Raw genomic sequence first — 12,625 nt, 5'->3', positions numbered from 1 at the left:
GAAACAAGTCCAATGTGAGACAGTTTTTCCTACAAAATGATGTGGAAAACGATGAACCACAGCTGTAGTTTCCATACATTACTGTTTATCTCAATGGGACTCTTGAAGGATTTTTGCTTAAATTCCCTGTTTGGGATTATTCTTTGTGTACTGAGTTAGTCATCCGTCTTAGTTCCTCAATATTTTTAAGATATTACTTCATATGTTGTAACATGCATCTGAGAGTAAGATGAGAAGACTAATACAACACTAAAATTAAAACGGCAAATATGGATAACCTACCAGTGAGTTAGCCTAGCTGAACACAAACAGGGGAAACCAATAGCTTTACTACAGACTTACTATGATAAATCTTGTCTCTAAAACCTAAAGAAATGCCCAAATTATATTGCTAGTTTACTACTTTAGAGAGGTTTTAATGCCAAAATATTTTTCTTGACAGGGACAGAAATATTTTCAGTGTCAGTTGTGGACAGAGCTAAGCTAGTTGTTGTCCTCTGTTAGTAGGACCCTGGTTTTCATTTTAATCAGTTCGGTATTAATCTTATCATCTAATTCTTTTGCAAAAAACTGTACACACCAACCTGCCCAAAGATATACACATTAATGTTGTCAGTGATAAACTAAGTAGGTTTTTGCAGTCTTGCTAAGCTAATCAGCTAGCTTACATCTGGTATGAGGAGAGCTCCTTTGCCAATATGTTATTGATCTTGTGGCTGTAATTTTCAGTTAGACTATAAGTGTATTTTTCGTAAAATGAAACATAAAGCAACCAGTTCCTCTGGCAAGTCTGGCTGTGTTGGTTCAGTAAGCCGGTTTTATCTAATCTCAAGCAGGCTTCTTATCTGTATGATCAAGACTCTAATCAGCCAGCTTTGTTCAGACAACAAGGGGCCAACATAAGGTAAAGAGGACCCTGGGGCCTCTCTGCTGCCTCTACCATAAAACTGTAATTTGAAGAAAGGGCCATGCCTTTTCAAGTCAGTGGTAGAAGTATGGCTGAAAAGTTAAGGCCTCAGCACATAGATATCAGAAATTTAGCACTTATCTTTATGCTCGTTATTCTGAGTGCAGAATATTCCGTGGAGAATATATTGCGTGCCTGTGACGTGATTAAGTCATTTCTTGAGAATTTCCTGTTTTGATTTCCTTTTTTATCAGGAGCAACAAATATGACAAGATCTATGCCTCAACACGGCATCACAGGTATTTTATCTGCTTTTCTCCTCTCAGCATAAACTCTGTGGCAGTTGAATCTTACTGCTTAAAATCCTGACTTTACAAACACTTCAGCCCGCCACCCTGCAGACCTGCTCTTATCTCAGCCCCATCAGGTTCCTCCTGGCAGGCACAGATGGTGGCCCATTCGTGTGCAAACCGCAAACTGAGCACTGATTGTTCTGATGTCTGCCTTTGTCTTACAGTAATGCCCCCAACCTCACCATGAGAAAGGGCTGGTAAGTAAGCTAATTTACATGTATTAATTAAAGCTCATAATGAGCTCAGCATGATGGGGCATTTGAATGCATTCCTCTGTATTGTGCAAACTCTGCGGAGCTCCGAAGGTTTTACCATCTCAGTCATTCAGATGGGGTGCAGAATGTAGATGTGGGGGCATGCAAGCAGATAAAGAAATAAAAACACAGAGAAGCTGGTCAGTATACCATGCAAGTCCCCCCTCCCCCACTGAAACACACACAAAGGTGCTAATGAGAAATAAACAGGCTGTTAGCTGCAGTTAAACTTTATACAATAAAAATGCAAATGACCAAAACTGTAAAAAGTAGAGACATTTGATTTATATAAGTACAAATTGTACAGTTACAAGTGAAGTATAAAAAAACACTGAAGTGAATAATTTTTCATTGAAAATAAAACTTTCACCCACAAGGTGCACATAAACTATAATGCACAAACATGTAAGAATAATTACATTTCATTTGCTCGTATAAATATTCATGAACTAAATACTAAGTTTACAAAAGCATGTAAAAACAGACTGTTCTGGAATGGTTTTAATCTTCTATGCTCATTGTTGATGTGTAAATGCTTACATGGTTGTTGCCATCTCATTGCACAGCGCAACTTAACCAGACAACCATGAAAAAACCCAGCTTCAACCTCAGAGCATAATACATCAAAGTGTATTTGTATAAGAGCTTGTATTCTTTTCTCGTCCTTAGGCTTCAAATGCTGAGCTGCAGCTGCTGCTCTTATTACCATCTTGGTTTAAAAAACTGACTACGGGGACACGGTCTCATAACGAAAGCCAACACACATGGCAAATAAAGGCAAAGTAGGAAAAGAAAAAAAAAAGAAAAAATTGTCACGGGCACAAGGCTCTCCCTCCTTAATTGTACCTGAAGGGAAATCCCTTTAAATAGTAGCTGGCAGAGGCAGTGAGCTGGCAGGCAGATCAAACGGTCACCGAGCAGAAGCCTTATAAATATATCACATTCACTTGCTCACTTCAAGCTGCCCAGCCTTTACATGCTGCACCTCATCCAAACGGCCAAGCTGCGTTCAACATGTTCACCAGGAGAGAGCAGTTGTCTTCTTAAACATTACATTTCTGCTTTACTTCCAAGTGCCGAGCTGTCCCACTCCACAGCAACTCCAGCCCCAATGAAACTGTTCTGTTTCTGCCATGTGTCACAATGAAGGAACTTCAGGAACTTTGGATTTCTTCACATAGACCTCAGAGGTTCTGTCAGGCACCAAATGACTGAAACTGCTTCTGAAAGATGCTAGGAGGCGGCCTGCAAAGAACAAAAAAAAAGAGCCATGTTGAACACATTGACAACGTCCCTGGAACATGTTCAGACTTGACATGCTCAGCATCTGTGTCTATTTCAACTTTAAAAAGCCAAATCAAAGGATAAAAAGAAGCTAAGTAGGTTGACTTAGCAGTCATAGTCATGTTGCAGGTGTGCTTATACAGGCTTATTGTGCTGCATTCGTCCACAAATTCCTATGCAATGAGTTGTTTTCAGACGACAGTAGGGTGAGACGAGGAGGTATGTTTACAACTAAGCATCCTGATAATAATGACCAATCCAAATCAAGAGTGTAAAAAAGTCACATTTAGGAGTTTAGTGGAAGATTTACACACCCGTCCATGTTTTCTGGCCCATCAGAGTGAAGCTGTTGCACTGAGAGTGGGAGTTACAGATGTACGCTGCCTCTCTGGCACTGTGGACCGACAGCACGCAGCCCTGCTGGCTGTAGGACGGCCAGCAGCGGTACTCCACGTTCCCGGATGTCCCCATACCTTGCATCACAGTGTAATCTAACAACAGAGGAGGAGATGCCACTTCAATATAAAGGCTATTGAGAGATTTTTGAAGCACTCTCTGAGGATAAGATGAAAGTTTAATAATCCCTGAGGGGGAAACTAATACAGCTCAGACTGAAAAGGGACTACAGATAAGGGCTAAACTGAAAGAAAGCAGACTCAACGTGAAATGCTATATTTAATAGAATTAAAGCTACAGTGAAAAAAAAATCATATTATTTCACACTGATTATAATGTCTAGTGGAAAAAGGCTTATAAAGTTTCTGATGTGAAGATATTTAACAATAAAATGTTCTTATTGGGATTAAGAATAACAGCAGCCTTGAAATGTTCCTAAAATACCTTGAATTCGTTACCAGCAAAAATAATATTTGATATGACACGTTCACAATCTACCAAAAACTAGTAGCTCAACATTAACATTTAGCTTTAGCTTTATTCTAACTGTCACTTTCTGTGCTTTCAATCTCTGATTTCTTTTCAACAACGAATGTGCTACTGTATTACTTTCTAAATGACTAAATAATTAGTTTGAAAAAAAAAAAAAAAATGTTGTGGGCAAATACCCCAGATAATTATTAGATTTTTGACAAACACACGCGAAAGAAAAGAAAAGAAAAGAAAAGGAAAAAAAAGCAGCAGCTCATTCTTGAGCGAATTGACCAATTAATTGTTTCAGCTGTTATTATTTAAACTGTTGGAATACAACCCACTGCATCATATAATTATGTAAAAAACTAACACAAGTTTAAGCAAACTGTTGCTCCACAATGAAGAGGAAAAAAAACCCACATTGTTTCACTTCCCTCCATCCAAACATTTGCGTTGCATTCATCATTATAACTCTTTCAGTCAGACGTCTGGTGGATCTGGTCTTAAATCATCTGCTACACATTAGCGGGAGCCATGAGAGGGAAGCACGCACACATATGTCTGCACGCACACACGCGCTCCAGAAATGGACAAAAGCTTCGCCTGTAAGCCCGTACGGAGGAGGCACACGGTTACAAACTGTTAACCTTCCTAAATGGCAGGAGGCGGCATGAGTGTGTGTATGTGGGGGAGCATTGTTAGGAGGAAAAGGACATGAAGATCTGCCTTCTGGGTCCGTGAAAAGGGAACAAGGAGAGGGGGTGTTCAGAGGATCAGTCTCGGGGGAGAAAAAAACGAGGCCTGTTGGGGAGCTGAGGGGTGGTAGAACTCAGCTGTTTAGACAAAGACTGATAACTTTCTGTGTGCCAGATGATAAATGGGATTTCCTTTTTACATTAAAATACAGAGTTCACGACAGCACTTAGATTCTAAATAAAACCAGTTTTCGCCTTAATGTACACGACTTACGAAGCTACATCTTAACATCATTCAGGCTTCCTGCATCACATCACAGATGATCTCAGCTCTGGAAAAATTACATCCACATCACTGATGACTCTCCATCTGTCAGCAATTTCAAATTAAGTCTTGAGGCCTCATGAGTATTGTTCTTTCATAAACACACACACAGGCTTGTGTGGGACGCTGCATCAACCCAAACCTTAACCGTAACCATAATCAAGTCGTGGCTAAGCCCAACTTTATCTTAACCTAATCTCACCTGTGTTTCTCACCCCCTCTGTTTTCTCAGTAATTTAAAATATCAGTTCTAAACTTGGGATGCACAGATCAACCAGCCTAACATCAGTATTGTCCAATATTCACTCTGTTGACTGCAACATCAACTGACTGGGACGAATAAATAACAAAGAATATTTTGTATCGCCTGTCAGCAGACATTGGTAGGGGTATCTACCCAGAATATTGCACTTGGTGCATCTCGGATTTAAACATTGGGCAAGGTACTCCTATATTTGCCCATAAATACTACTCTGATGATATCACATCATATCATATGAAGATAGCAGCTAGCTCCTTACATTAGCTTAGTGATTGGAAAAGGACAGAAAGGCTGGCTGATCCAAAGCAACAACTAAACTAAAACCAACCAGGCTTGTCCTCTACCCCCTGAGGTACCTCTGTTTAAGCTAAATCCACAGTATGTTGAAATAATAGACATATTTTTAAGTCTTATCACACACACAGTCAGCTGCAGCAGCATTCGACTCCTGGCACCTCCTTGTTAAGCTGAAACATTCCCTCCCAGTGTCAGCCTCAGTAACCAGGCCTCTTTACTCTGAACCTGTGATTAAATTCACAAAGCGCTGCTATATAAACAGTCCAGCATCTGGGGGACGGAAAAAATCTCCCCACAGGAACGCAGCCAGTCATTCTGTTATTAATATTTCATACTGCTGAGAGGAACGGCGGGAGAGTGAGAGGGGGAGCAGCGCAATGAGTGGAAGTGAGTTGGAGAGAAGAAAAGTGAAGGGCTTTCAGTACTTATATAGTGAGAATGCAGAAACCAGGCAAAAAGCTGGTTAAAGTTCAGTTTTTCTGAATGTTCTGAGAGTCAAATGCAATAAATAATTAATAGAATAAAGGAAAGAAAAGAAAAACCAAAAAAGGCAAAAGGAGCTAATGGATAACTTAAACCCCATCACTGTTTTTTTTCCCCTCTAAATGAACGCTGACTGTGCTTCCTGAGCCAGAGACTTGTAGGATTAATCCCACTTTGTTGGTCTTGTCCTCTCATTCCAGCTGCCTAATAAACCTGTCAAAACATCCTGAGCAGAAGAAACAACCCCCCTCCTCTTCATTTTTTTCCAAGATATTAAATGAAAACAGAGCTGCAGATTGTCTGCTTATCTCTAAAAGTGGATCGAAAAAGCCAAGGCTTCTCTGTGAGGAAAAAAGTGACTACAAGAGAGCTCACTGTGCTTCACAGAAGGCAGTCTTCATTCCATCTGCTCCTACCTTTGATTATTGATGGAGGAAGGTTATCCAGGTGTAGGCCTGACTTGTACAGGAGGAGGATGTGTTCAAAGGCTTCCAGCGTCTGATTGATGTCAGCTTTCAGCTCCCCTGAAAACACATAATGCATTAAGTCAGGCAGAAGATTGAAGGACTGCACGCAGAAAGTCAGTCAAATGCATGATTTTTATTTCATTTTTGCACCGTGGCGTTCAATCCCAGTCAAGTGATTTCAACAGAAACAATATGTGTTCATTACAGTGTCATATCGCAAGAAGCATCTTGTCGAACTCATTTAATGAAGCACTTAAAGGCATGTCATTACTCGATGGCTGTGATGAAACAATTTGCTTTCTGATCTTCGATCGTTAATCATGCCAGCGTGGATCTTGTCCTCACCTGTGGTGTTCATGATGTGGTCTACCAGGTGTGTGAGGCCGGGCGGGGCCTGGTGCGGCAGCAGGTAGGTGAAAAAATACCTGGGGCCACGCAAAGACAGCCAAATCAGTGAGACAGAAAGCCAGACAAGCCCCATCACATAGTTCCCACAGAACATGACTTTTCTCACTCTGCTGTTAGAACAAACAGTCCATAAAGCTGTCAAAAATGTGAAGCAGTTTAAAGGGAAAATACTCCTTTTTCCACTGAAAGTAACAATGCAATCATCACACTTCCATCAAACAGAACATTTCCAGCTGTCTGTCTTTACTATCACCATTTTAGCTGTCAGCTTAGTCTATATATTAGCCCCATCCATTCATCGCACATCTATCATGCAATAAAACTGTCACTTTTTTTTTTTTTTTTACCTGTAGGCATTGTAAATGTTCCTCTTCTCATTCAATCCCTCACACACCCCCCGAGACGAGCAGGGCAGAGTAAAATTTCTGTGTGGAAACTGGAGAGTGCAGTCCGCGTCCCTCTGACAGACCGCCTCTTCCGCGCTGGCATCGTCCAAGTCTGTGAGCTTCAGCTCACCGGACACGGTGACAAACTGCCGTGGCTGGAAGTCCAGGAGCCCCACGGAGCCCAGAGGAGACTGCGAGAGGAAGTGTAGAAGCCTGACCATGTCCAGACACACCTGGAGAACAAACATGTCAAAACCTGATCAGCTGACAGGAACACAAACGAGGTGGCACAAATTGTCCTGGAAACTCTAAAAAAAAACAAAACAAAAGAGGACTTAAAGGCTGAAACATTAATTAATTATTTATACTCATAGATTACAGCTCTGTAATGTAGTCATTTTAAATTAAGAATTTATCATTTGTAATGTTACATGTTGATCACCTTTGGTTTAGAAGCTTTTGCCATGGAAGATTTACATCACAGATACATATATTTTTTTAATGAAGAATGATTTTATAAGGATATTACCAAACAAATTATTTCATTTGGGCCATAAAACAAATGAAACATCAGTCATAGTTTCAAAAACCAAAGTTGACATGTTAAAATTGCTTTATTGGTTATAAAAATATAGTAATTTTCTGGATAGTAAATCACTGGAGACAAAGAAAAGTTAAAAAAAAGTTCCTTTTGTGGAGGCCGAAGCTATCTTTAAGTTACCTTTAAAGCATATTCAAAATTAAATAAAAATTGTGGCTGATTAAATTAATTTATGAAGTAATAACATTAAGTCAATATGCCTGTTGTAGCTGCAAAGTTGGGTACATTTTTGTTTTAAGATAATCTAGCTCAACATTTACAGTTTTTGTCCTATGAAAATGATTTTTAAAATGTTTGTGGACCCTAAAAAAAGGAGTCTTCAAGCTAAAACCTGACTTGTTTTTGTCTTGAACAGGCCACTTATTAGACAACTGAGGCCAAATTCTAAATCTCACATTTGCCCAACTTTCATGCAATTTTCAGAGAATGATTTTGTGCTGTCATTTCATTTCAATCCTCTCTTAAAATAAAAGACCAAATCAAGGCATTAGCCACATGCTGACAAAGCATGAAATGCCTCTGTTACACTGCAAACATAGCTGCAGTGTTAGGTAATGCTTCGAGTCTCTTGGACGTCACTTGGTGGGTTCGAAGCACAGTAAAAAAAAAAAGGGTGCCGGATGAAACCAAACACCCTTGGATTAATGTAGCCTGCGCAGATGCAACGTTGCTGAAGGGGGCCCGAGCAGCTAGAGTGGGGCTATTTGAGTGATGCAGCTAAATGAGACCCACAGCTGAGATGAGATGGTTGCTTCTGTTAATCCAAAAAGCAAAAAATGTGCATGCTCAGACATTTTTCTCCCTTAACTCTTCCCACCAATTCTCGCTTTCAAACACATCCATGCGCAAAGACGTGCACATATTTGGAGCACTGGAGTGTAAATTCGGCTTCTGTTGACCTCAACTGTGAGCAGTGGGCTGCACTGAAAACTGCGAGTATTTACGTGTGTGTTTTGACATGGGATGACATCCCCAGCCAAGAGTGGATTAACTCGAGGGCCCATCTCCATTCCAGCCAGGGCCTGATCAAATACACTGAAGGGCAGATGTCAGGCTGCAAAAGTTTCAAATGTCTGCTGGCCTCATCTTTCAACACTCGTATGCTCTGCCAAAAAGAGCATCTGTTTGCACATGCGACAGCGACCTCCATTCTCCCAAAGTGTAGAGAAGTGGATAAATGACAGAGCTGAAGAGCAGCAAATAACGTACTTACCCTGAATCTGTCCTCCCAAGGACTCTGGAGCAGCTGGATCATCTGGAGAGGATTCCCCTGCTCCAAAATGACTGCCGCTCTTCCCCCTTCTACTCCTCTTCCTCCCTGGAATCCTGCACAGTGACCCTTGAGCTACAGAGGTGAATAACCAGGGTTAGTCACAGTAAAACCAGAGATATCTCACCATACTACGGTTTGTTTTTGCACTTTCTGGCAGCAAACATGAGCATAAAAAACAGGTTAACACGTCCAAAACTTGTGAACTGAAAGAACAAGATGTTCTGCCAGTCCAGCCCTATGACGCTCTGCCATGTGACGGTAAAAATCACATTACAGGCTACAGGGGATCGTGCACTTGTGAAATGAATTGATTGAGCTGTCACATAACTGCTGGATCTGAGAAACAAACGTATCGGTGTAGTTCAAACCAGCTCCAAATTGGGCTGTAATGGTTTGAGTGAATAAGCGTTCAGGGTTTCAGATGAAACCAGGGATAGCAGAGAGGACAGAGGCACATTGTGTGCTCCTGCCAAACTGGACCCAAAGGTCAGGGGAGGGTCAGTGAATTTAATTTAATTACATGGGAAGGCCCTGGAGAGCCAGTGAAACCTTTCATCATGCTCACTGTGGATGAGACAAAGGAAAATTTTAGCAGCAGTGCGTGGATTATGGAAAGTCTTGATAATATCCTGCAGTAGTTCCACAGTTAAGAAATCAACGCTGTCTTCCATAAATCTGCAGTAGACTGTTCTGAATGTAACGTTTGTTGAAGCAGGTCTGTAACTGTACGTGTTGAATGCATCAAAAGTTTTAAAGGAGCTTTCAGCAGACACTGAGGTGGGACACTTTACCTTTATGACATTTGGATGCTGCAGCCTTTGCAACAGGACCATTTCCTTTTTCAACTTGTAAGAAACGAGCTCGCGGCAGCCTTGTGGATCTTTAAAGTCCTCCAAACACTTGCTCATGTCTATGCCTTTCTCGTTGACGAGCTTTAACGCCACAGGATGTCCTTCGGATAGATTGACTTTGACAACCAGTTTGGTGTATCCAGAACCGAGAACCTCCACAGCCTGCATGCCAACCAGAGAATCACAACTCATTTGATCCAGATGCGCTTTCCTGGAGCCAAGTGTGATCTCATTCCACAAACTATAATCCAAAATAGAGTCTTGATCATGCTGAGAGTAATGTCGACTTTCCCCTGACAGTCCATTTTCATCATCATCAGGTAAAAGCAATGGAATAATTTCTTTTCGCCTCTCTTTGAGCTGGTAAATCAACGCCCCGCGGAGCGACGCCAACTCCTCATCACCAGAAATAGTTGCATTGGAAAGGCGCGATATCCTTGCTCCAAACTGCTGCACGCTGCTAATCAGAAGTGACACCAGAATAGAAAGAACTACGAAAGCCAGAAGGGCAGCCGCGCGTAAAGAGTTGCCCATCCCGGGCATTTCCCCTTCTTGGCACGGCCACCGCTGTAGAAAAGACGCACAGTCGCGGTCAGAGACGACCGATCGCTCCAAGTGAAAGGGATTTCTGCAGGAGAGACGTTCGCCTCCTTGTTTCCACCTCCCAGGGAACTCCCTCTAGAGGTGTGTCCTGTCCGCTCGTAACTTTACACCCGCAGGACAATTTTGCAGGAGAGCCCGACCTCATGTTGTCACTCAATGCCGATATCCGACTATCAATTTAGAAGAGCAGCAATAACATTTTTTGCATAGAGAAATACATCTGGCCAATCTAAACCTCTTCCTTAAACAACTAACTCATAATAACAGACAAATGATAAGTGCATACTTTAATATCTACATTTATAACCACATGATCTGACCCTGAAATACTTTTAAATAAAAGCTCAGTTTGACATAGGAAATTACTGTGTTAGCCCTGTGATTGTGTGTGTCTGAATATTTTATATGTTTAATAAGGAAAATACAGAAAGAGGTAGGGGACTGGTGTCACTTCCAGTCTCTGTCCACCAGGTGGTAGCAAAATACCTTTTGGTTTTGCTGACAGAAACAAAAAGATGTTTCACATTTACCGAATTTCAGTAAAAACGGCATGGCGGCCTCAGAGTGAAAACTGAAAACTCCATAATAATTGTTAAACACACATATACACAAGTACACACCAACATGCAAAGAAAATATAAAAACCTTTCAGAAAACGCAAATCACTCAACAAGAAACACAACAGCTGCCTTGAAAACACAAAAAACACAACATTATTTAACAAAATATATGAAACAGACGGCAAAACAACAATTTAGAAAGAGAATAATTTCAGAAAACACAACGACGACAAATAGAAAGTACAAATGAGCTAAGAAGAATGCGACACAACTGGAACACAAAATGCACCAGAACGAAACAAATTTAGAAAAAAAAAATCATGTTACAAAACACTTTTCGAGAGAAACGTGTTGTTGTTTTTTTTTTATTTCCGCGACACATGGCTCAATCTTTTCACGTTCAGAGGTAGGCCTACGCATAATCTCCCCTCTTTGTTTCCACGCAGTTCTCCTCTTGTATCTCTGCTTATTCGAGCGTTTTTGTGGCCCACCACTTGAGCTTTAATGAAGCGTTTTCCTCCGGATCACCATTCCCAGGCAGAAAACTACCACAGGAAATTACCATGGCTGTCACCTCAGCACCCACCACAAGCCAAGCCCTCTCCTCAGCTTCTCATTATGTGTGTAGGCTACATGTATGCATGTACATGTGTGTCTGGTTTCCAGTGCGTGTCTGTAAGGTTCTGGATAAGTGTGTATGTGCATGCGTTCTTGGTGTATGTGTGTGTTGCAGGCTTAGTGTAAAATAACCAGTGTTTGAAGTCAACAAGGCATTAGCTGTGTCAGCTGCCACACTGGCTGTTCAGAAAACTCCATGCCAACCACCAACACAGCAGCTTCTTGTGACTTTGAGGACTGCATTTCACAAAAACACCCCAAAGACTTGCAGTTTTGAGAGATTCCCTTTCATCTGCTACTTTGAGCTTAGATGCTCGCTCAACCCATTCTGCCATGAATGAATCACTGTGGAACATAATGATTGCACTGAAGCACTAATAGAGAGAAACTAGGCTACAGTGTTGGAGTGGAAAACGACATAGACTTACCTCCTCTGTCTATGTTTATAATTTCAAACCATGAAACATGACTGATCTCCACTTCTTCTCTTCCTCACACCTAATTTTTTTTTATGTGCGTCTTCCTTCTGATAAATCATTTCTTCTTACCCTCTCAGTGGTGGCCCCTCAGAGACAAGGGCCTGGAGTCATGATTCATATTTATAACCGAGGCCAGACCAGCGGTCGCCTCATTAGTAGCGACTCACACAGGTTTGCTGTGTCACAGTTTCTCCTTTCCTCTAAGTCTGCTCAGTTTGACAGTCTTTCACTTGTTAATAAGTAGCCTCTTCTTTTCTCTTTTCTTCTCTTCTCTTTGATCTTATCCATCTTAACCAGCTCAAAGCTTGAACATTCTTTTTCTGAGTCAGAGAAAATGAACTCAGTGCACTTATTAAACAGGATTTGTGTCTCAGAGGGATACTAATAACCGTAATAATACTGCAAGCTTCACCATACTCTAATTTCTCACTTTGTTAAACCAGTCCAAGTGAGGCGTTTTCAGATACAAAGCATAATCAAATCTAATGAATGTGATGAGTCACTAAACTATACATGCTATACTTTTAATATAACACTAATTATGATTCAGATGTTGACAGACTTTTTAAATGGTTACTGCAAAGGTGCAAATATACTTGTTTGATATCCTGAGAGTGGTTTGAGACGGATGGCTGTGAAGTATTACCGT

General features: G+C 41.1%; 1 protein-coding gene across 1 annotated transcript; it reads right to left on the bottom strand.

Moving 5' to 3' along the window:
* Positions 1 to 1,182: 1,182 nt before the first annotated feature.
* pkdccb (protein kinase domain containing, cytoplasmic b) lies at positions 1,183 to 10,332 on the bottom strand. The gene is made up of 7 exons (XM_075448142.1): positions 9,657 to 10,332; positions 8,806 to 8,937; positions 6,953 to 7,224; positions 6,543 to 6,622; positions 6,147 to 6,254; positions 3,113 to 3,289; positions 1,183 to 2,759 (listed from the first exon to the last, which is right to left on the bottom strand). Exons 1-7 carry the CDS (start codon positions 10,257 to 10,259, stop codon positions 2,653 to 2,655), a joined length of 1,479 nt encoding a protein of 492 aa, XP_075304257.1. The 5' UTR covers positions 10,260 to 10,332; the 3' UTR covers positions 1,183 to 2,652.
* Between the last annotated feature and the right edge of the window lie 2,293 nt (positions 10,333 to 12,625).

The sequence above is a fragment of the Odontesthes bonariensis genome, chromosome 17 (assembly GCF_027942865.1).
Source record: "Odontesthes bonariensis isolate fOdoBon6 chromosome 17, fOdoBon6.hap1, whole genome shotgun sequence".
Taxonomy (NCBI): domain Eukaryota; kingdom Metazoa; phylum Chordata; class Actinopteri; order Atheriniformes; family Atherinopsidae; genus Odontesthes; species Odontesthes bonariensis.
The sequence above is the reverse complement of the archived record's forward strand: the minus strand, read 5'-3'. Positions and strand labels throughout refer to the sequence as shown.

Bases quoted from the DNA above. Each gene is read 5' to 3' on its own strand.
- pkdccb (XM_075448142.1), bottom strand. From the start codon at position 10,259: ATGCCCGGGATGGGCAACTCTTTACGCGCGGCTGCCCTTCTGGCTTTC. The intron at 8,938-9,656 runs GTAAAGTGTCCC...TCACCTCTGTAG, and splicing joins AGCATCCAAATGTCATAAAG to CTCAAGGGTCACTGTGCAGG. The intron at 6,623-6,952 runs GTAAAAAAAAAA...GCGTGGCCCCAG, and splicing joins AACATTTACAATGCCTACAG to GTATTTTTTCACCTACCTGC.